We start from the raw sequence: 25195 nt of genomic DNA, 5'->3' as shown, positions 1-25195 counted from the left end.
CAGACATGAGGTCAGAGGTTGTTATGGATATAGAATGGTTTTGAAAAAAGAACGGAATTTTGGTAGAGATAAAACTGATGGTCATGTTTCCAAGAATTGGGATTCATCTCGATGATGATGATGATGATGATGATGATGATGTAATGGTCACATGATTTGGAAAAATATATTACTGAATTCAGACATTAAGTTCAGTTTTGGAAGAGTTCAGAAGTCAAAACCACTGTGACAGATGTTAAAACCTTGTGAAAGACAGGGTTGAATTACAGTAACCAGATGTGGTGCTGTTGTGTGTTACTCCTAGGAAAGGGGAACACAGAATTCGTAGCTTTTGAAATAAGGAAGATATTTCACTGACTCTTTAGAAAAGGGGACAGATTTCTACTTGGCCTCTTTTTGTATGGCCATTTTGTTTAACCCTTGTCTGGTTTATGACTTCATCGTAGAAGAAAATAGCCACTTTGTAATATATAATGCTTAAAAGTGCTTTATAATTATTTCTGAACTGAGCATTTAACACCTTCAAGCAAGACTAAAATGATGCTGAACTTTTAAAGATTGACTTTTTAAGAGTGGGATTTTATATATATATATATATATATATATATACACACACGCTTACATTTGAGCATAGTGGGGGTTAAATAAGTTTAGAGATAAGTAAGAAAGGTTATGTTAATAGTTTAATTTTGTTTTAAACTATTATTTTGAATTTACCATTGCCTGGTGAATTTTCCATTGCTGATCCTGTGTAAGTGTCCATGAAGTCCCTTTAGTCCCAAAAATAATTAAAAGTATTGTTAGTTCATAACAGTTTGCACCTGCAACAAGAAAGACAAAACAAGTAACACTGTATAAATAAAAAAGGAACAAGAATATATTATCGGGGATGGAGAAGTTTTATTCTTTTCCAAAAATCAGTTATTTTCATTGCATATTTATGATGAATCAGTCTTGGAACATCCATTAATTCCCCTCAATCGCACATTTTTAGCTTCAGTACCTCAGCCAAGTTGATTCTTTCTGTTACTGACCATGTATATTGATTAGTTTTGAAAATTACAAAACAGAAACTACTATTAAGCTGCAGCTTCGAAGAAGCAAATAATTTTTCATTTTTCCACTGTTCATTGTGGTATGAGGAAGAGGAAAATGGTACGCTCAGGCTCAAAGCATTGCTGCTTGTCTTTTATGTTTTTTACACAGCTCCTTCGATCTGGGATATTTGGGGCTTTTTTTTTTTGCACCACACCTGGTGTGTGAAAAGCACTACCACGGAATTGGGGGGGGGGGGGGGAGGCGTCATTTCAGTCCTGGCTTTTTTCCAGCAGCAGAGGTAGTAACAGTCCCAGAACGCCATCTGTATAAAAGGGGTGATCTGGCACCATGATGGGAAAGGATGTATTTGTGTACCGTATTTTTTTAATGTATTTGTCGGTAAGCGTTTAAAACTTGGACAAAACAAGCAAGTAGGACAAGAGGAAAAATCTTCTTAATAATAATACTACTGTCCCGCTCTTTCCTGACGTCCCACTGGAGAGGGGTGAGGGCGATCACAAAGTGTGGCTGAAAGGTATCAGGTCTGCCAGATTGAGCTCCAATTATAAAGCAAGGTTAAAGGCAGAGCCGATCAGGCAATTGAGGGTTCAGCCCATCTTGGATGTCTATACATGCTCCTGTAAATGCAGAAGTCTGAAATGAGCTGTAGATGAAGTGAGCTGGTGGTGAAATAGTCATGCTTCCTCTACTAGATTCACCGTTTTGTTAGATGGGTGAAGCACTGATGTGTTGTTGGGAGGAGAATGAGAGATTATTTAATTCACTAGTACATAATTCACATTTTTGACAGGACAGAAGTGGGGTGGGTGGCTGTTGGCCTTTCAAAATAGGGCTTGCTCATTCATGAATGAGACAAAAAGTATGTATCAAAGGGTACTGAATCTGGAACTCTACAGAGGGAGGACATGAATGCTCAGTTACTGAATGTAATCAAGGCAGTCACTGACAGACCTTCAGATATTAAGGGAGAGGAGATTAGTGTTAGGGAGTGGCAAAGTGATAAAAGACAAACCCCCTCACTGATCCCACCACCCTGCTCTCAGCTGTCTCCAGGTGTTTCTAGTCACTTTGTGCTGTGAGCAAGCTGGTTTGTGGGTTTTGTCCTCTGAACAGTCTGAAGCCCACCCACCCCAGCAGCAGCCCTTCCAGCAGCTTCCAATGATAGACAGCTTCCAATGATGATAGTAAGGGATTATTTAAGGTGTTATGTGAGAAGAAAGAAAGTTTGAAATACACAGCTCTCGATCAACACTTGCAGTATATTTTCTTAAGCTCTTTTATAAATTATGCACTTATTTTCCCACACTCTTATAAATTGTGCATGTATTTTCCCAGGCTTATAAATTGTGCACGCGTTTTATTCCCACTACGATTTTCCCATGCTCTTCTATTAATTGTGTGTCAATAAAGTTAACATTTGATTGCAAACCCTTGTGTCCAGCTTCATCTATCTTGAACCTGACACTTTCTCAACATAACAATGACCTGTGCGGGTGCCAACAGCAGGCTGCCAGGAGAGTCTCCTGACACGCTGCCACAAGCACCCACCCCGATCCAACTGCCCCACCCCGATCCAACTGCCCCACCCCGATCCAACTGCCCCACCCCGATCCAACTGCCCCACCCCGATCCAACTGCCCCACCCCGATCCAACTGCCCCACCCCGATCCAACTGCCCCACCCCGATCCAACTGCCCCACCCCGATCCAACTGCCCCACCCCGATCCAACTGCCCCACCCCGATCCAACTGCCCCACCCCGATCCAACTGCCCCACCCCGATCCAACTGCCCCACCCCGATCCAACTGCCCCACCCCGATCCAACTGCCCCACCCCGATCCAACTGCCCCACCCCGATCCAACTGCCCCACCCCGATCCAACTGCCCCACCCCGATCCAACTGCCCCACCCCGATCCAACTGCCCCACCCCGATCCAACTGCCCCACCCCGATCCAACTGCCCCACCCCGATCCAACTGCCCCACCCCGATCCAACTGCCCCACCCCGATCCAACTGCCCCACCCCGATCCAACTGCCCCACCCCGATCCAACTGCCCCACCCCGATCCAACTGCCCCACCCCGATCCAACTGCCCCACCCCGATCCAACTGCCCCACCCCGATCCAACTGCCCCACCCCGATCCAACTGCCCCACCCCGATCCAACTGCCCCACCCCGATCCAACTGCCCCACCCCGATCCAACTGCCCCACCCCGATCCAACTGCCCCACCCCGATCCAACTGCCCCACCCCGATCCAACTGCCCCACCCCGATCCAACTGCCCCACCCCGATCCAACTGCCCCACCCCGATCCAACTGCCCCACCCCGATCCAACTGCCCCACCCCGATCCAACTGCCCCACCCCGATCCAACTGCCCCACCCCGATCCAACTGCCCCACCCCGATCCAACTGCCCCACCCCGATCCAACTGCCCCACCCCGATCCAACTGCCCCACCCCGATCCAACTGCCCCACCCCGATCCAACTGCCCCACCCCGATCCAACTGCCCCACCCCGATCCAACTGCCCCACCCCGATCCAACTGCCCCACCCCGATCCAACTGCCCCACCCCGATCCAACTGCCCCACCCCGATCCAACTGCCCCACCCCGATCCAACTGCCCCACCCCGATCCAACTGCCCCACCCCGATCCAACTGCCCCACCCCGATCCAACTGCCCCACCCCGATCCAACTGCCCCAATTTCAACTTCACATACAAGATCAGGGGAATATTTTTGAGCTATTTTGGGGGGAAAAGGTGGCTCTAACATGGCGTCAAATACAATTTGTTTTACATGACACTAGACACCGACGCTGTTGTGTTACATGTCCTGCCTCTCTTTGCTCTCCTGAAATGCCAGCTTGCTGTCTTTTTTTTTTAAAAAAAAAGACACTGTCCCAGCATTATACCGGCTTTATTCAGTTCAGTGTAAATGACCAAAGCCAGCTTAATGCCACATCTTCCTTATGGCAATATCGCAGGATTTCTGTGTTGATTTTTTTTAAATAGTTTCTTTATTGTCTCAAAATCTAGTGTTTTTTTTTCTTTTAATTAAAGGCAGCAAGATCTTTATAGAATTCTAAAAGCCTACACAATTTACAGGCCAGAAGAGGGGTACTGTCAGGCACAGGCTCCAATTGCTGCTGTCCTTCTAATGCACATGCCTGCTGAGGTAACTGATCTTCCTGTTTTCTCATGGTTCAAATGTAATTTGGAATGTCCGTTTGGACAAAATTTGTCTTGCGTTAAATGCATACTAAAATGGGGAAGCTCAACAATTGTGTGTTTAAGTGGAGGTTAGTACTTCCACACAGGAAGGGAAGAAAAAAATCAGAAGTGGGATTGACTCTCCCTCATGTGAGTTTTATTAATATTGATAGACATTCAGCATGGTAACAGGCCATTTCAACCCATGAGTCTGTGCTACCCAATTAACCTACACCTCCGTATTTTTCAAATGGTGGGAGGAAACTGAAGCCCCTGGGGAAAACCCATACAGATATGGGAAGAATATACAAACTCCTTACGGCGCGGGATTAGAACCCTGGTCCCAATCGATGCCACTGTAAAGGTGTTGCACTAACCATTGCCAACCATGAGTTTTGGCCTCTGCTAGCAGAACTATGTCAACTCTGAGTGTAAGACCTCACTAGAAATGGTGTGTGGAAAAAGAAGTAAACATTTTAAAAGTTGTGAGGGAGAGTGGAATTTAAATTCATTGTTCCAGTTCCCCTTTCTGAAGATCATTGAAACTTGTGTGATGTTCCATGATTGGCAAAGGTGCTCAACTTTGTGATTAGTTTGGCCTGACTTATTTCAGATGTTTCATGGTATCTAATGCCAATTTATTGATATCACATGACCTGATTTATTGAAATTTCATGTTCTAAGTACCACAAAATACTTTTTCTAGTTATTTCATTTGCAATTGTAAGATTTTTTTGGTTTGGTAATCTGATGTTTTCCAGAGCTAGTACACTTAGTTTCTAGAATGGAATATAGATTCAAAGTTAAATACATTCAGAAATTAAATAAATTGAAGCGATTAAAAAGAGATGACTTATTAAAAGTTTCAAAGATCAGAGTCTAGGACAAGGGAATCATTATTTACAAATCAGAACTAAGCCAAATGAGGTTACGAATAATTTCTAAACAATGGATGGGAACTTTTCGGCAATCATCAAATGAAATTGGATTTTAAATCTGAATTTGATGGACTGTTGTTAAAAAAGCATTACAGGTTTGACGTAAATATAGGGCCTGAAGTTGGATTATAGAACTGCCATTGAATGGTAAAACTTACTTGAGGGACTTGTTTCTTAAATGTGACAGTGATTTTCTTCTCTTGACTTTTACTAGCATTTTAAAGCTGATGTAGATATTTATCATTTTGGCTCTTGCTTCATTGTTCTAGGTTTCTGTACATCTCAGCTGCCTGTTTCTGGAGGTGCTCCTAGCAGAGTCAGCTAACGCGCAACTTTGATAAATTGCAATGATTAGGCCAACATTTCCTAACCTTGCACATTGTGTTTCTCTATATTAATGTATCTGATTTGTCTTGTTCTATTGTGCAGCAAGCATTTTGGTGCCTGGTTCAGATTTGTGAGAAGTATCTTCCAGGATATTACAGTGCTGGATTGGTGAGTTCTTTAAAAACCTGATGGGATGATTACATTTTGGAAACAGTAGAACAGGGTTATCTTGTATGTGTGCATACAAAAAGGAATGAATGGCAGGAGAAACAATGGTAAGAATTCTCCAGTTTTGCAACCATAAACAATATTTCAAATTCCTTTGTAACTGAATAGGTGGCTGCTACTTTTGCTTTAGCCCACTTAAAATATTACATATATTATCTCCTCCAGAGTAATTTTACTACATCAGTAGTCATGTTGTTTTGTAGACTAATGGTTTGTAGATCTGTTCTCCTGCCCTCCGATTAAACTGAAATAGACCTGAGCTTTTTCAGATTTTGATCATTGGCAATTTTAGTCGAGTTTGCTCCCAGATTTTTTAATTAAACAACTTGGCAGAAACCATTTCCCACCATTGAGACCCATGCTACCCAATTAACCTACTACCTCGTATGTTTTGGAGGGTGGGAAGAAACCCATGTTGGTCACAGGGAGAACATACAAATTCCTCTCAGACAGTGCTAGATTCAAACAGGATCGCTAATGCTGTAATAGGTTTGTGCTGACCGCGCAGGCCTTTTTGACAAGGTTGCCATTATGCATTATGAAGGTGCTCAACAAAGCGATCTCCCAGCCTCTCCAATGTAGAGGGGGATGCACCAAATACAGATTAAAGATTCCTTTATATGATGTGAACTTCAGAAATGGGACTCTTTTGTAATTAGCATTGCCATCAGTTGACTGACCAGAAATTCACATTGCCCAAATATGACAGTGTACATGTTTTATACAGGGATGCTTTTACTCATGTGACTTAAAGATTCATTTTGAGAATTGTGCATGTTTTTAAAATAAAGTTTTGTCACTTTGCAAGCTCTTTGGAAATCATGTGATGCTGTAATTCAGATAGATGTCTGAGACTGACTTCACAGTCACTTTTATCAAGTTTCTAACTGAAATACCTTTTTTTAAGTTTAGCTTGGATTCGTGCTTTACTTTTAGCTCTCACTTTACCTTATCAATTCTCCAGATGGGCCTACCACAGAGGGTAGAATTCAATCCTTAAATCCCCACTTGCACAAACCCTCATTTTGTTGCGTTTCTTATCCTGTAGTTATAAGCTTTTAGTCTTCATTGCAGGCCCAGCTTTCCAAGACTAGTTGCCATTGTCTATTAATCTGGCATCTACTCAGTTCTGCTGTTTTCCATGGTTAGGGAGTTGAGGTTTGCTCCCCGTACCATTCCAGCTTCTGTTGCCAAAAAGGCTTCTTCCATCTGGAGTATATTATGTCATATACAGTCGTGGCTTTGTGCTCAAATCCCTTGTGTGAAACTAATACACTACCTGGATTGCCTCAAAAGCTGTATAAATGACATGAAATGTATAATTGTCAAGAGATTATCTTAGCTATAGAGTACCTCAAATACATGTAAATTCCACAGCTACTCACATTTTTGCATGGAATATCCAGTTACTAGTCACCATCCAGTGGCATGTTATCTACATTGCTCTTTATTGGTTTTTGGCACTACATCGCAGATTTATGTAATGACATTGCCATCACTGTTGAAGGACAATGTGAATTTGACTTATTCAGTTTTCTATACACCAGATCTACAGACATTAACTCAGTGTAATGCAATTCCATAGTTATTGCCAATGCTTTGCCATATCACACTGACATTTTTACTAATCTGCAATCTAAGCAGTGAATGTAATTAAGAGATTTGACTTTAAGTTGCCAAGTAAGCCTGATCCTATTGACAATATAAGCTCCTGCTGGGATTCCCTTCTCCCTGACCTTGGAACTCAGAAAACAATTATAGTGTTTGGACTATCTTTGAACAGGTTATGAATTAAGCCCCTCACAAATTTTGGCCTTCCAGTAAACTTATCCTGTGGTCAACTTGTAAGGCATTGTTTTGGGAATTAACTAGTTCCTTTTTTTTTAATTGGAGGATCTAGCCCCGGTTAGATTTGATCTGTTCCAACAAAAAATTCAGTTCTGTTCAATTTCTGGTATTTTCTAAATATTGATTATATAATGTATTTGGATTTGGGAAATGCATCAAATATTGCTGCTCAGATATTGTGTTTCGAATTTGCCACGATTGACTATTTCGTACATTTGTGTTTGCAGGAGGCAGTTCAATTGGATGGAGAGATCTTCTTTGCCTTGTTGCGCAGGATTTCAACAGCAGCACATAAGCACCTTAACAAGTACAAAATTGATCCCATCCTGTACATGACAGAGTGGTTCATGTGTGCTTTTTCAAGAACTCTGCCATGGGTGTCCGTGCTGAGAATTTGGGACATGTTCTTTTGTGAAGGTATATCATTAAAGTCATTTTCTATTGCTTTATTAACACCACCATCAACCATAACATTGTAGAGCTCGTCGAAAGAATCAAAGACTTCTTGATCCAAACCAAGGCTTTTATTAGCAAAAGACAGGAGCTCTTCACAGGTGGCCGACCAGTCCGGAATGATCCGACCTGGCTAGGGACACAACCCTTTAAGGCCCAGACAGTAGGTGTGGCTAAGCTCTCAGCCAATCGCTGTAAGCACAGTCTAGATACTGTAACTATTTTCACTATATACATTGGTGATAGATCTGTACTATCACAATCATGCCCAACTATTGCTGAAGTGCATGATTCCTTGAGGTCAGTGATTCTTGAACATATTCAATTGACTTGGCTGCTAACTTGATTTGACCTCTCCTTTGCCGCCTTAAGCATTTTTTTTTGTTATGCACCAGAGACTGGTTTGAGAATTCTTCAAAGGAATTCACTATTTTAACCATGATCCAACTTGTAACATTTGGTGTTAATTATCATGAATTACTCCTGGTATCTAAATTTGGATGCAGATATGCCCTTGTATAGTGCACAATTTATGTAGCTACCAGTGACATCACTAGCACAACTGAGATGAATTTAGTATCATTTGTACAGTGTGTTGGATCATTTTTTTTTAAAAAGGTTTAAATTATATTAAATTTGTGGTCTTATTGGACTCTAATGGAGAAAAACCGAACATAATTATTGCAGTGAATCTCCTTTGGCTTGGCTTCGCGGTCGAAGATTTATGGAGGGGGTAAAAAGTCCACGTCAGCTGCAGGCTTGTTTGTGGCTGACAAGTCCAATGCGGGACAAGAGTCTGCAAATGCTGTGATTGCATTTGATACACAAAAGTGCTGGAAAAATAGAAAGACTCAGGCCCGAAACTTTGGTAATACATCTTTACCTCCTATGGACACTGCAAGACCTGCTGGGTTCCTCCAGCATTTCTGTGTTTTTACGACAATCACAGAGTATGCAGACTTTTGTGTTTAACTCCTCTCGTAACACAGCCAATTACAATGCAATAAATTAAAATATGACGATATGCTCAGACACAAAAAGAGATATAAATATAAAATGATAAATTGCCGTGAACTGCTACCCTTTGAGCTATGAAAGATCCCGCAGCGTCCATTGGATATAACCAATGGTTTGGGCCTGAGCCCTTCATCAAGGTTAAGAACAAAAAGCAGGCAAGCACCCGATTGAAAAGATGGAGGGGGAGGGTAGAGGGGGCAGAGGGAGGAGCAAAGGCCAATAGCCAAGAGGCCATAGGTGGATGTGGATAGGAATAGGAGGGCAGGAAAGAAAAGCTGAGAATTGATCGGGGCATTGGTTAGATCAGTGAATGCCAGGCTGAAGGAAAGGAGGCAGAGGGATCAGGAAAGATAGAGATGGGCGTGAGGAGCTAGAGGAAAGGAGACATGGGGATAGGGAAACAGATTTTTGGGGGGTGGGAGCCTAACAGAAACCAGAGGTCAATATTAATGCCATCTGGTTGGAGGGTGCTGAGACAGAATAAGATGTACTGTTCCAATTCGAGGGTGGACTCAGTTTGGCAGTGCACGAGACCATGGACCATGGGAATGGGGCAGGGAATTGAAATGGGATGCTGTCAGACAGAGTGAAGGTGCTCAACAAAGCGATCTCCCAGCCTCTCCAATGTAGAGGGGGATGCAACTGGAGCACCAAATACAGATTAAAGATTCCTTTATTGGCATGTAATAAGTACAGTGCAATGTTACTCGGAATTTGATTTTGTCTGCCGTATGGCAGTAAGATTCGCCATCAGCAGAAATTCATAGAAAATGCAGTGGTGGAAACAGGGAGATTTTGAAAACTGAGAATGTTGTTTGAGATGGATCAAGTGAATTTGAGGTTGGGTGGAAGTTGGCAGCAAAGTAGATAAAGTTGACAAGCTCATCATGGGTGCATGAGGCAGTGCCAATGTAGTCCGACGCCTTGTCTGCTTTTTGCACAAACTTTGATGAATTGCTTAGGCTTGAAACATTGGTTATGTATATCATTGCCTCCTACTGAGTTTCTCCAGCACTATTGTATATCATTATTGCATTGGTGGTGTTCTTGGAGACTTGGGTATTGATTTATTGTGGAATTTGCAAAAATTGGTTAAGAATTGTGACGAGAAGTGCAGAAGTATCTCATTCTGGAAAAACCTTCAATCAATACTAAATATTAATTGTTTTTTTTATAAAAGTGTAATGTCTGAGGCCATTTAATAGGAGCACTTCGCAAGATATTTCTCAAAATTTGTATGTCCATTAATTCAGATCAAGCAAGATGGTAGAGAATGATCAAAAACTTCATTCTTCAGAACTTCACATCTTGGAACATTCACTTTCTTGAATTAAAAAAAAACATTTGTTTTAATTTGCTGATGTCATTTTGATATCCCATTTTTATAGGTTTGAATTTAATTCTTCCTAAAGTCACAATTAATTGTTTGACTTGAAGCATTTATCAAATGTAGGTTCTGCAGTGCACTTTGCTATTTCGAAGACTCATTTAGCCTGATGATTACAAACGTGCTTTGAAGGCGAGAGTACTAATTTTGCAGTTTTAATAGGATCATTCTACATTTTCTGCATACTCTCATGCGGGTGGGGTGGGGGGGGGGGTGGTGTGGATTATTTTTGAGTTTGCAAACTTTTTTTTCCACAATTTTGTAACAATGACAAACTAGAATGTTTTGCAAGTTCCAGGTTTGAGAACCATTCCATTCCTTATTTCATTGGGCAAAACCCCAAGACAGTAAAACCCCTGTTATCTGGAATTCAAAGAACTGTCAAAAGAAATCGAGGAAAATGCATTGGTTTAAAAAAAAATAGGCAAGTTTAAAATTTGTGCACCTCGCTGTTAGTTCGCCAATCATGCAACGCGCAATGTCAAGCAACCAGAAAATATACTTTCTTGTCACCAACCAATCCCCATAGGTACTAGATACCAGGGATTTTTCTGGATAATGTAGATTGATAGCTCTATGGAGCTTGATACTCATGGTGTTAATAATCAGACAATTTGCTATTTCCTATGTTCTTGTACCATCCAGGTGTAAAAGTGATATTTCGTGTTGGCCTCATTCTGCTGAAGTACACTCTTGGGTCATCAGAAAAACTGAAGAAATGTCAGGGCCAATATGAGACTATGGAAAAACTTCGTAGCATTGATCCTAGATATATGCAGGAAGGTTTTCTTGTTCGAGAGGTAAGAAACTGGTCATAACTTTTTTATCTGAATGTTACATTCTGCAATGTCATGTATTTATTGTAATATCTATTTCAATCCATGCTGAAACTATCTTGATGCCATGTTTGTTCAAAATTGATTGCATTTGATCATGGAAAAGAGGTGGCCAAAATACTGAAATGTCTATTGGTACATGAAAGCTTTGATCACACATTACACAATTACTTGCATTTACAAATAACATCACTGAATTTATTGAGGCACCTTTTTAATATATTAAAAAAGAAAATACTGGATTTACTCAGGCAGCATCACTGGAGAGAGATCGGTTATTATTTCAGATCAGTGACCTGTTCATCAAAACTGATAATCACCTGAATGTTCCACCATTTGCAGCTGCCTTGTTTTATTTTTGAGACACTACAATCAAGGGGGAAGCAGAGTGACCACCATGAAAGAAAGTATTGGGAATAAAGTCCAAAATGCTTGGTCAGAGGAATGGAATTAAAAGGGGGGATCTTAGAGGACACGTTGAGATTTGTGACAGGGAAAACCAATATTTTAGTTGAGCTTGAGTTTTCAGAGGGAACAAGCTTGGTCTTCCAAAAGAGAATCAAAATGGTCATGTCTGAATTCAATGAGAAGAAGTATAAGAATTCAGTACCAGTTGTGCTGCTGTGGAGCTGGAAAGAGAAAGTTTAATGGGCATAAGGATGTGGGTTTGTATGTTTCAGTCTGTCAAATATAAAATTTAAAGTTGTGAACCATGTGGCTCCAGCAGAGACCTTTCACCTTTGTAATCTGGAATTTGTTCAAATCCCCCACACCGGTATCTTAATTGATGCCAAATTCCATTCACTGACCTTTGTCGGACACTTCCTTTTCAACCTCTTGCTTTTGGTTATGTTACCTTCCTTCTTTCAAGGCACGTTTTAGAGGCCTCTCTTCACATCCTAAATTCTCCTTTAATGTGTTTTATTTTAATAATATTTGTATGAAATGTATGTAAATAGTGGATTTAAATGTATTAAGGTCACTAATTGTGCACATTTTTACATAAGAGCAACTGAAGGCAATGTTCCATAGTTTTCAAAACGCTGGTCATTTTTGCATAGATTTGTAATGGCCTTGTGAGTTTTAATATAAAATGGAGTTTAAATATTTATTACTGAGAATATCAATTAACTAGTTGAGTTCATGAAGAAGAATGGAGTTCAGGCTATTTCCTTAATTTCAGGTAAACACACAGCCATTTCAATTCAACATACTTTTTGAGTTTGTCAATTTTTTAAATTCAGGAATGTATGGTGAGCATGTCAAACTAGTTGATGTTCAACATTCCATAAAGCAATATCTCATTGATACAGACACACCCAGTAATGACGTGATAGAAACCAGGGCCAGGGAGCCCAGATATTGTAAATGGAAATACAAGTTTCATATTTGTCTGCCAAAGGATGCAACAGGACTTGTTCTCCCATTAAAAGGAATGGGGTTATTTTCAAGACTGCATAAACTATTAAATTAAAATCAGAGGGGAAAAAAATCTTTGAAATTCTTAGACAAAACACTCAGCAGTTGGTCAAGCTCTTGTGTCATGAGTAAGTGCTGAAATTTTCATCGAAGCTGAAAAGTAAACAATTAATGGAAAACTGAACTCCAAGAAGCATCATTTAGAATATATAATAGCATTGAAGCAGTAAGAATCCAAAGCTGAGACAGATATGAAGTCAAAGAACAAAAATGGGATTGCTTGGAAATTTACAAGCTCCAAACAGAAAGGGAGCAGTAATGTGCCACCTCCCCCCCCCCCCCCCAGACCCCACACCCCACTTTCCATCCTGATAACCATGTAGCTTACATTTGTAGATTAATATAAAGGTATCAATCAGATTGTTGTAAAATCCATTCATCACCTTCCTTCAAGGAAGGAAGTCTACTATTCCATATCCAGTTTGTGTTAATATTGGACTCCAAATGCATCAATCTGGCTTACTCTTAACTCTTGTAAGAAATAACTTATGAAGCTTCTGTATAGGAAGTTGTTTAGGATGGACAATAAACGTTGACTCTGTCAACAAATTCCACATCCAGTGAATGAAGTGATCGTTTCTGATTACATTGGTGGCGATGATTGCTTACATTCTTCCATTAAACAGTCGATCCAATATGCTGTGCAACAGATTCTGAGGAAGTTTATCTCCCCCTATTCCCACTTTTGTACTTCCACCATTGTGCTCTCTGTGTTTTAACAAATTTCCTGAAAGTCTTAGGCAGTGGTTCACCAGAGTAGTTGGAATCTGGGAACTTTTCATTTAACTGAAAGGACTTTGCCTCCTATAACTTATCCAAATGCACTTGAATACTAGATTCAAAACAATCCAATTTGGCTTGGATGCAGACCTGTTGTTCTATTCATTCTGTGGCCATCATTGGTATCAACTGCTAAACCAGTTCCAGATTGACTGCATATTTGGCTCAAATCCTGTCTCCTCAGAGACCCATAATTAAAATTCTGAGCGCACTTCAGTTGCCCATTCTTTCCCCGACTAAGTGCTGCCACAACATCCTGACGGTAACAGGGAACTATTGAAGTAATCTTTAACTATGGCTACACAAAATTTAGGAAGCTTCAAATGGAGGTCCTGGGACACGTGGATGGGAGGGGAATGGGAATTATCATGCAGAATCCCAGCAAAAGGTTTGGGGATGAAGATATCACTGTCTAGGTTCATTAACCCACTCTGCCCCGACTCTCCATTAGCCAAACGATTCAGTTTTAGTACACCATAATAGATAGTCGGCACAAAGAGAGTATGTTCTTGTTCACTGTCTTGTGCAAACAAACATGGGGTTGATGTCAGGACATCATGACACAGCTGTATAAGTCATTGGTGAGACTATACTTGGGGGATTGAGTTCAGTTCTAGTTGCCCAGCTCTTCGGAAGGATGTTTTTAAATTAAAAGGGGTGAAGTGGAGTTTCACCAGGATGTTGACTGTACTGAGGGCTTGAGTTCTGAGGAGAGATTTTCTGGTCTGAAGGGAGACCTTGCAGATAAATCATTAGGAGCATGGATAATATGAATGCTCAGTCTTTTTCCCAGAATAAATGGTTCTAGAACGAAAGGTTTAACATGAGAGTTTTAAGAGTGACCTGAAGGGTGATTTTTTTTTTTCATGAGGATAATAAACATCTGGAACAAGTTGCCAGAGAAAAATTTAAAGTGGGTATGATCTCAACATTCAAAAGATATTTGGACAAATATGTGGATAGGAAGTGTTGGAAAGTTATGGGCTAAATTCAGGTAAATGGGACCAGCCTGAATGCCATCTTGGTTGTTGTGGTTCAGGCTCTAAATTGGTTTCAAATTGTCTTAGTTATAGGAGAGAGCAGACAATATTATTGTTATCAACAATCCCATGCAGATCATTAATGAGCTATGATTAATGTCACTGATGTTATAAAATTTGGTGGTGGTGTTAATGAGAAGGGTTGTATTAAGTTGCAGGATACTGATGAAAGATGGGTAGTTCAAAGAAATGTTAAATTTAGACATATAACGTGGTAATAGGTCCATATGCCTCTGCCATAGCTGCAGCAGTGCTGTTTTATTGTCATTTTAATGGATAAAGAGCTTAAAAAATCAAATACCAGTGCAGTATACTTTTTGAACCTTGGTAAGATTTTGTATCTTGCCTAAATTAACTTGTTTCTGGCAACCAAAAAAGTCAGATTAATCCAAAATGGTCTTGGCAATTATCCCTGAATGACTATCCAATAACAAACAACTCTCAAGTCTATCACTCCCAATCTAGAAGTGAATGTTTATTGTCATGTTAAATTAATCTCTAAAGAGTGCTGAGAAATCATGTGTGATGAGGGCTGAAGGCTTGGCCTTTGGTATTTTCCCCCTTTTGTATCTGGCAAATTAATTCTAGACTCAATTGCTTCTTAATACTTTAAAACTTTTTTTTGGTGGAGCTGAGAGTCTTTCCAACAGTGAGGTCACAAATTGTTTTTTAAAAACTAATCAGATTGGAGATTATGCAGTAATAGAATTATCCTTTTGAATTTGCCTGTCTGCTCAAGTACTTTATCTCTCTACAGAGACCAGTTAGCCTAAACACCATCATTATTACCTACTTGCCATATGGTAGTTATTAGAATAAAACCTAACTTGTTCATAGCATCTATCCATTACACAATATACCCATTCAGTACACACACTAGCAATATGGAAACTTTTGTTTTATTGGCAATTTCCCAGCACATAACACAGCCATTGAGATCCTTTAATGGAAATCTAAGATGTGGTTGGGTAAAAATAAATTATCAACTTGAAAGGAGATGGAACACTTGAAACAGCTTGATTTTATTTTAATTGAAGATTGTGTCCACTTTCTTTGCATTTTAACATGTTTGAGAATTTTATGTGGTAGCTGTGAACTTAAAATAAAAACTATTCATTCAAAAACAAGAATCAAAATTGGCCAGTCGAGCTGTTTCTCTGTGGAAAGAGAAACCAGTCAATATTTCAGGTCAGGATTCTTCCACAGAACTGGGGGAGAGTGAAGGGTATCCAGTTTTCAAAGCAAAGCTTGGGAGAGAGTTGAGGTGTAAGACAAAAGATTTGTCTCCTAAAGAGTTGCTACAGCCCACATGAAAGAGCCTGTTTTTCTAGAGGGGCCTCGTAGCACTTCCACATCTGAAGGAGGCGGGGTGACTAGTGCCACCTGTCATAAATATGCGGCTTAGCAATGGCCGTCTTCCCATAATCCCTCACGCAGGTGGAACTGCTCTGTTTCCCAAACGGTTCCAGTTGCGTGGGGATTTATGGGTTGGGAAGACCGCCATTACTATGCCGCATTTTGAGCAGCAGAGAATGGCCCCGGTGCAGGAGCGGCCAGCCGGGCTGTGACAGCCCACCTCCCGCTGCCCGACAGACTCTGCCTTACTGGGGGACCTTCCTGGCTGGCGGGGGAGACGTCGGGGCAGGGGTGGCTGATGGGGGGGCTGTTAGGCAGTAAGGAGTTGGGTCACTGGCTGATAGTGTCATCAGCCCGCCCCTTAGCAGCCGCTTTCAGGTGGCTGCATTCAGGTGCGTCGGGGCACTTCGCCAATCCACAGATTCCTCCTCCCGGAGGAGGGTTGGTGAGTGTGCCTCGGAGGCACGTCAGGCTCTTTCAGATGGGTACCCGACAGCCATATAGGGGTTGAATATGCAGCTTTACATTAGGGTATTCTGGCCACCTGAAAGAGCCTTTAGCTTACATTGGACCTCACTCTGCCAGTAGAGGTGGGTGCTAATAGCTTGGAATCAGATTGAGAATTCAAGTGGTCTGCAACATGAAGCTCAAGATCATCCTTATGGTCTAAGAGCAACAATCTGTGATTGATTTCTCTAACACACTGAACACCAAATGCTGTAGGTTTGTTTTTTTTTCCATTATTGTCATTCTGCTTCCTGTTTGACATTGTATTATACCATCCACTTACTTTCTAGCCTTTTCTAGCAGTCTATCTTCCATCCATTTGCAGAGTGGTCAGGATGACTTTTACATTACTGATATCTTTAAAACAGAAATAATTTAAAATGGGAAAGTAATCTTGCAATCTTAAATTCTGCTACACATCTCAGTTTTGAAATTGTGATAATTTCTGACTGGAAAGAAGAGCATATTTGATTTGTTGATGAACACTTAGACTAAACTGAAAAGCTAACATTAGAACTCCACAAAGTACATCAGCAATTTTAAAAAGAATTAAATGAAAAGAATGCACACTGTTTGTAACACACGAGTGGTTCAACCCATCCAGTCCACACTGTTCACGTTGCACTTCAATTTCTTCCACCCTCCTTCATCTTGCCCCCTCAATTTATTATTTTCTCCTTTTGATGTATCAGTGCCAATCATGTCTACTACAGTATGAAGTTCTATGTTTTAACCACCCACTGTACAACCATTATGTCACAATGGAGGGCATCTTGGACCAAGGCATCTATTAACCACACCTGAATCTAAAACTTGGGACAGCACAGTTTGCTTAGTGATTAGCAGAATGCCTTTTTAACACCAGCAATCAGGACGAGGGTTCAAATCCCGTGCTGTCTCTAAGGAGTTTTTTTACATTCTCCGTGTGGATTTTCCCCAGGGGCTCCGGTTTCCTCCCACCGTTCACAATGTACCGGGCCCGGGGTGTAGATTAATTGGGTGTAACTTGGGCAGCGCAGACTCATCGGCCAAAATTGCCTGTTACTGTCCTGTATGTCTAAGTTTATAAATTTATCATTGACTCGCCTACAATTGGGACCTATTTCTCATTCCCCTTTCCCTCTTCCACTGATGCCTTCTCTATAACCTGACAAATCCTTTCATGATCTCAAAAGCTTTGATCAAATAATTTGTTTTATTTTTCACCCAAAGAACCCCATCCTGTAAATCTTACCTGACAGATATGACCTCTTCTGGATGAATTTTCAGAAACTTAGTACCTTTACACCCCTATTTTTTTAAAAAGTTGCATTTGTATGGTATACCTTTGCTGCATTGATGTATTTTTAGAATTTAAATAGTTTTTTAAATATAGAAAATGCAGCAAGGAACTTGTGTGCATTACTGCAGTGACCATCTGTTTTTAGTGATACTGATTTGAGGGAAGAATCACAACTGATCATCTTCATTATGGTGCCATGGCATCATTTGTAACCACAAGTTGGCAGACAAGATAACATTTTAACTACTTATCTGAAAAATGGTGGGGTTAAAAAAAAATTTCAGTATTGGGGTAAAAAATGGAACTCGTTAACAAATTAAGTAACATTTGCATTTGTGGTGAGAGATCTCAGCATTCAAACAAATTTTTAAAAATTGACTAAAATATCTTTATCATATTTTAACAGGTAATTGAGCTTCCTATCACTGAAAGAGAAATTGAAAAAGAACACCTAATTCAGTTAAAGAAGTGGAAGGAAATGCATGGTGATCTCAAGTACAAGCCTCCTCCAAGACTGCATGGTGCCAAAGCCATAAATGAGGCAGAACCACATTCTCATAAAGCCTTGGTGCAGATGCCTTCTATTGTGATACAATCACCAGCTCTCTCTCCTCCATCTTCAGATTCAAGCAGAAGTTCAAAGAAGGATAAGAAAAGTACAAAAGAGGAAAAGAAGAAACTGGATAAAAAGACAGGAAAAGTCGAATCAATAGCAAATGGATCTGCTCCTGATGAGACTAAAAGAATTATGAAAGATGAACAACATAATCTACAATCTGTAGATATTACAGAAGAGATAAAGCAATCAATGTTAAAAAAAGGCACACAACTCCAGCAGTCTGAACAGAGCCTCAGTTCAGAAGGAACAGAACAGGACACATACTTGTGAAGTGTAGCATTCATACCTGAAGAAAGCATCATACAATTCCATAGAATAAATCCATTCCAGTATGTTTATACTTTGTCATTAACAATGTGTAATAAGCCGTGTGATCCAAATCAAGGGAAGAAAAAAACTATCACATTTTGTTTGGCTCCTTAATTGAAATGACTAGTCAACACCAAGAACATAATTTATCAGCTCGTGTTTTAGAAAAAAAATCTAGTTAACGAGTTTGCCTTTAGTGGGTTATTGTTCAACTCCAAACTCTAATGGAACATTGTAAGCAGTCAGATTTTAGGGAAAATGTAAATAGTTTTATACTACATTTTTTTGGTCAGAATAATGCAAGTGGAGATGCTGCAGTAAAGCTTCCTTTGTGTCATTCATTCCAGGTTAAAATTAAGTTATAGGACTTCTTGCCTCAGTTATTCTTTGGTAATAATTGTGCTGCATTTATTTCCATTTGAAGTAACAATGGTTTGCATTAGCAAAGAGACTTGCTGAGCTTTTGTTCAGATCAGCTTTGACACCAAGTGTTAATTACAGTTATTTGAATTAATTTAATTTTATGTGTGTACATGTTTGTGTTCATTAGATGTTGAGGGGGAAGTTGGGAAGAGAAATGTACCTCTTTCTGAACATTAAGTCAAATTGAGTTGCTGACTAGTTGCCTTATGTTGTGTGCCTAAACACTCAACATGTATAGTCACTTATTTGTAATGTTACTAATGTACAGATAAAATATGGATGAACAAAAGAAATTGTGACCAAGTTTTTAAAAAAAATGTCACTTTAAATGTTTTTCATATAATATTGAGAATGCCATATGTACAGAACACAGAAGGGTGGGTAACAACAATACATTACAAAAAAAACAATGCATTTTCTAGCACTTTTAATTTTGAGGTATGTAAATTTATGAAGCTGGTTTACAGGAAGTTTGATAAACTGACCACAAATGGTATGGGTGTTCGCTGCTCTTGTATAATCCAGCTTTAAAAATGATTATGAATGCACAATGGAGTTGCAGTTATTGAGGAGGTATTTAAGCGCTAATATAAACCTTCAAGTTTTTTTTCCATTGTGTAGAATACAAGAACTTAATACTGTATGCCTACATATTAATGTTTTAGCACTGTACATTCCATGAGTATTAAAATCACTAAATATAGCATTGTGGAAACAAGGTTAAATTATATGGCTTAGCATTTAGTTGATATGTTTTTCTGTTTTTGAAAACTGATAGACTGCATGTCACAAAATGAATTAATTTATCAAAGACATTATTGGACCTTATTGAGCATTGTCTGATTCTGTGTGGCCATGTAGTGTAAACATCACAAGCTTAACATACCTGACTTGGTTTCTTTGCTGACCTACAAACTTAAGCAATACAGCTTTATTTTATCTTGCACCATGGATTCCTAATTAAACTCAATAAAGTAATCTGGAAATCTTTTTTTGTTTTTTATTTAGGTTATTTGCAGTTAAAGATCAGGATAATCTTGTCAAGTTCTTTACCAATTACCACCATTCATTTTCCCCCCACATATTTAGCCAATTCCCTTCTAAGAGCTGCAGTTGAATCTCTGTCCACCATCCTTGAGGATCTGAGGAAAATTGCCGAGGATTTGCTCAGCTGGTAAAGTCCACCATTTCCAAGATTAGAGTTCATTAGATTGGGAGAAATATTAAAATCTGTTCGACTCATGGTATGGGAAATTGGAATCTGAACTTAGACTCACTACCCATGGATCTACCCTTCTGCCAGTTTCTCTGTAAGCTGTTACCATATTTGTAAATTTCGTTTGACCTGACAAACATTTTCATTTCCCTATTGATATCCAAACGATCCTATACCATTTCAATGACATCTTTGTTGATCTGGTCAATTCTAAATACCGGATGATCAATTCTTCATAGTCTATGCTATGAACAGAAATCAAATTGTTTTAAGATGTCTTACTAAATGTATTTTAATGTACAAATGGTCATTAAGCAATTAAAGATAATATGTCTAAACAAAAAACCTGGCTTGGATATAGAACCAATTATTAAACAATCTGTTGTATGACCCCTTAAATGCACCTTTATTTATGAATTTTAAAGATTTACATCATTTTCTCATTTACATCAGAAAATATTTTAAACCTTTTGAGGAAAGTGAAAATCTAGTTCAGGTTATAAAGTATCACATGAGACTGATTATTTTGTCTTGTTAGATTTGACATTGGTTGTCAATATTATTCATTATTGTCCTTTAAAAATTAGTAGAAACTAAGAATAAAATAAATGTAATCCTTACTCTTCTCCCATTGAGGTCAGTAGATTTGATTTTCTTCCTGTCCTCCCATGGGTCTGTTTTGAGTACTTGTCACTCTTCTGTACACTGTGTGTAAAGATAGTGACCTCAAATCTAATCCACAATAGGTACTATTCATATTACATTTCTGTTTTATTGCATGAAATTGCCTTTAGTCTGCCACAAGATAGACAAAGATTCACCATGAGCATTGGTTGGGGGCCCCTTACAGTCAAAAAGCAAAAGAAAGTCCCCCAGGATCACCAAGTGTCTGGATTTGCCTCCAGCCACAGCCACACAGGCCAGTTCAAACAATCGGCAACCTTCACCCCAGATCCAAACCATCACAGCCTAGTTTGAGTCCTTAACATCAGCATGTGTGTTTTTCAGCCACAGCTCCTCACTGGTCCACCACCTTGGTCACTGTCCCATAGGGTCATCTCTGCTTCTCAAATGGGGTGTGTTCTCTCCATTTTCTGGTGCCTTGTGCCAGACTTCTGCTTCCCTAGAATCTGCAACCCCTCGAAGTGGCTGCTGCTGAATGCAGGCACCACTATCTTGGGCCGAGACCCCGTGGGTCATTAAACCTTTTACAGAGCTCTTGGTAGTAGAACCCTGCAGAGGAGGTCTGTGGGTCTGCACTTGACATTATCATGGCTCCAGCAGTGCCAACATTTCATGATTGTCACATTTCCTTCAGTGTAAACTGGTTTTCTTGGATATTTCTCAATAACTTACAGAAGTAACTTGTAAATTTGCAAATGTGATTTTTGGAAGTTTGAATTGCAGATATCCTGAAGTGTAACATTGACTGTAATGAATTCAAGTATAGGGGATCTTCAGAGTCCTGAGTCAGCAGATACTGAGATCTGCAGCAAAAGGGGTCTGCTGGAAGAACTCAGCAAGTCGTGTAGCAGTGGGTGAAAAAGAAAGGTTGATATTTTGAGTCAGAACCCTTCATTAAAATTCCTGCTAAAAGCAAATATTTAGCAACCAGATAAAAATGCTTAAGCAATGTGAAGAGGTACAAATGAAATTTTAAGTGAGAGGAGTAAAAACACAAAATGCTGGAGCAACTCAGCAGATAAAACAATGTCCTTTATGTAGCAAAGGCAGAGATACATAACTGATGTTTCGGGCTTGAGCCCTTCAAAGTATGAGAAAATACCAGCAAGTGTCAGAATAAGAGTGGCAGGGCAGGAGATGATGGGTGGAGAGAGGGTGGGGGAGGGGGGGGGGAGGCAGGCCTCAGTGGGTGAAAGAACTGGAAAGGCAGGAAATGGGGAAGGGGAAGAAAAGGTGAGCAGGTTTAATGGAAAGCAGTGAAGTCAATGTTCAAGCCATCTGGCTGAAGGTTGCCCAGTCGGGAAATAAGGTGTTCCTCCAATCTGCAGGTGGTCAGGGTGGGACAGTCCATAAGGCCATGGATATGAGCAGGGGAGTGTGATCTGGAATTGAAATAGTTGGCCACTGGGAGGTTAGGGTGGTTGTGGACAGAGGAGGTGGTGAGCGAAGCAATCTCCCAGTTTGCGACCGGTCTCCCTGATGTAGAGAAGGCCACAAAAGCTGCACTGGGTGCAGTAAATAAGTCCTCTAGATGTACAAGTGAAGCATTGCTCCATGTGAAAGGCCTGTTTGGGGGACTTGGACTGTGATGAGGGAGGAAGTGTGGGCGCAAGTTTTGCACTTCCTATGGCTACAGGGTAAGGTGCTGGAAATGCGATGGATGGGGAGGGATGAGTTCACGAGGGAATCGCGGAGGGAGTGGGCAGAAGGCCGAGAGAGGAGGAGCGATGGTGTGATTGGTGCTGGGGTCTTGTCATAGGTGCTGGAAATTCCAGTGGATAATGAATTGGATGCAGAGGCTGATGGGGTGGTAGGTGAGGATGAGGGGGAAATGAAGGAGATGCGGGTGAGGGCTGAGTCGATAGTGGTGAGGAAGCCATGGTAGACATTTCAGAAGATCTGGACTGGAAGACCTCATCTTGGAAACATTGACAGGATCAGAAATTTGGAGAAGGGGATGGAATTCTTGCAGGGGGGGCACTGTTTGGCCTGCCGACTTTCTCCAGCATTTTGTGTTTTTAATTTACCCATGATGTCCACAGGATTTTATGTTTTACTACTTGCATTTTCCTTGGAGATGGAAAAAGTTGTTCTGGAGATTATATCATGGAGGTTGTCCAAAATAAAATCAAAGCTTGGAGCTATAAGTTGGCTCAAAGGACATGATTAATGTGTTTAAATTAATGAAAGAATTAGATACAGTCCAGTTTTGTCAGTAACTTGATCTGGGTAGGGATCACAGGCCTAGACCACAAAACCACATTCAAAGAGAATCGAGTTCAGTGTAGTATCATTTTGCCAAAAGGCATCAACTGAGATTGTCCGGTTTGTTGATACTCAAAACGGTCAACCAGTTTACCTATCTCGGCTGCACCATTTCATCAGATGCAAGGATCGACAATGAGATGGACAACAGACTCACCAAGGCAAATAGTGCCTTTGGAAGACTACACAAAAGAGTCTGGAAAAAACAACCAACTGAAAAACCTCACAAAGATTAGCGTATACAGAGCCGTTGTCATACCCACACTCCTGTTCGCCTCTGAATCATGGGTCCTTTACCGGCATCACCTACGGCTCCTAGAACGCTTCCACCAGCGTTGTCTCCGCTCCATCCTCAGCATTCATTGGAGCGACTTCATCTCCAACATCAAAGTACTCGAGATGGCAGAAGCTGACAGCATCAAATCCTCGCTGCTGAAGATCAAACTGTGCTGGGTAGGTCACATCTCCAGAATGGAGGACCATCCCAAGATCATGTAATATGGCGAGCTCTCCGCTGGCCACCGAGACAGAGGTGCACCAAAGAAGAGGTACAAGGACTGCCTAAAGAAAGCTCTTGGTGCCTGCCACATTGACCATCGCCAGTGGGCTGATATTGCCTCAAATCATGCATCTTGGCGCCTCACAGTTCGGCGGCCAGCAACCTCCTTTGAAGAAAACCGCAGAGCCCACCTCACTGACAAAAGACAAAGGAGGAAAAACCCAACACCCAACCCCAACCAACCAATTTTCCCTTGCAAACGCTGCAACCGTGTCTGCCTGTCCCACATCGGACTTGTCAGCCACAAACGAGCCTGCAGCTGACGTGGACATTACCCTCCATAAATCTTCGTCTGCAAAGCCAAGCCAAAGAAAGATAATGATTATCACAAATAGAAGTAAACAATTCTAGATTTCTATTTGTCAGTTAAGGAGTAAGGGTTTTCATGGAATAGACATGAATGCAGTATGAAAATGGGCCATTTTACCCAGGTCCATGTTGACCATTACCATCCATGAATGCTAATTCATTTTAAACGCTGCCTAGATTTTATCACTTACTTAAACTGCCAAATCCACATATCACTGAGATGCAGGACTTTGGAGCTCCTGGTGGTTGGGGCACCAATAGGGAGGACATGCAAACTCCACACAGACAGGACCTGAGATTAGAATTAATCTTTGGTGCTGTGATGCAGATGCTCCACTAGCTGTTGCCATTGGCCCACCCATTCCTTTGAGGCCATAACTGGAGGCAGAGAAGGAATTCGAGTTTGTTTTCTCAAAATGGCTTTGGACTATTTTTCCAAGCTAATTCATGGTTACCATTTTAGGATATCACAGAATAGAATAGGTGTGATGTGAATGGCAGTGGGAATGTAACTCTTTATTGATCATCCTTGGCTTGGAAGGTTATTGCAAGCCATTTTCTTGAACAGCTGGCACTCCTTGCAGCTTTATGTAATTTGGTTGAAAGACTTGCTCATTGGAATGCAGAATCATTTAAATCAAGGTGGCACAGATAGCACAACACTTACAGCGCAAACGACTGGGGTTTGAATCCAACATGGTCTTTAGCATTTGTGTGGGTTTCCTCCAGGTGCTCTGGTTCTCTTTTCCACCCCCTCCCCCGGGGTTGTAGGTCAATTAGGTGTAATTGGGCTCGTGGGCTGAAAGGGCCTGGAACTATGCTGGATTGTCTAAATTCAATCAGTAAAAAGCAATTAAATAATCCTGGAGATCTTATGCAAATATAATCCTTGCAGTGCGACCAGTATAAACCAGTTTCTGCTTGACAATGATGAAAGTGTATATAAATTTTGCCAAGTTTGAGTCAACACATTATAAAGCAGGAGATCTGGTGATCTAGATAAAGTCACTGATGCATTTTAAGTCTTTATGAAAACTAAATGTTTAGCCAATCAAAATGC

At 40.6% G+C, this 25195-nt stretch overlaps 1 protein-coding gene and 1 long non-coding RNA gene across 4 annotated transcripts in view; one reads left to right on the top strand and one right to left on the bottom strand.

The window, feature by feature from the left end:
- tbc1d10ab (TBC1 domain family, member 10Ab) overlaps positions 1-20092 on the top strand; it is an 83817-nt gene extending 63725 nt beyond the window's left edge. For all 3 annotated transcript variants that reach the window (XM_069933393.1, XM_069933392.1, XM_069933390.1), the window contains exons 5-9: positions 4124-4238; positions 5641-5706; positions 7842-8031; positions 11117-11271; positions 18158-20092. In XM_069933393.1, coding sequence (XP_069789494.1) covers positions 4124-4238; positions 5641-5706; positions 7842-8031; positions 11117-11271; positions 18158-18640 — 1009 coding nt within the window. In that variant the 3' untranslated portion in view covers positions 18641-20092. The remainder of the gene's footprint in view (positions 1-4123; positions 4239-5640; positions 5707-7841; positions 8032-11116; positions 11272-18157) is intronic.
- Positions 718-25139, bottom strand: LOC138761384 (uncharacterized). The gene is made up of 4 exons (XR_011356292.1): positions 24803-25139; positions 20940-21023; positions 16753-16826; positions 718-770 (listed from the first exon to the last, which is right to left on the bottom strand). It is a non-coding gene; the product is annotated as an uncharacterized lncRNA (long non-coding RNA).
- Between the last annotated feature and the right edge of the window lie 56 nt (positions 25140-25195).

Source organism: Narcine bancroftii, chromosome 4, assembly GCF_036971445.1.
Source record: "Narcine bancroftii isolate sNarBan1 chromosome 4, sNarBan1.hap1, whole genome shotgun sequence".
Taxonomy (NCBI): domain Eukaryota; kingdom Metazoa; phylum Chordata; class Chondrichthyes; order Torpediniformes; family Narcinidae; genus Narcine; species Narcine bancroftii.
The sequence above is the reverse complement of the archived record's forward strand: the minus strand, read 5'-3'. Positions and strand labels throughout refer to the sequence as shown.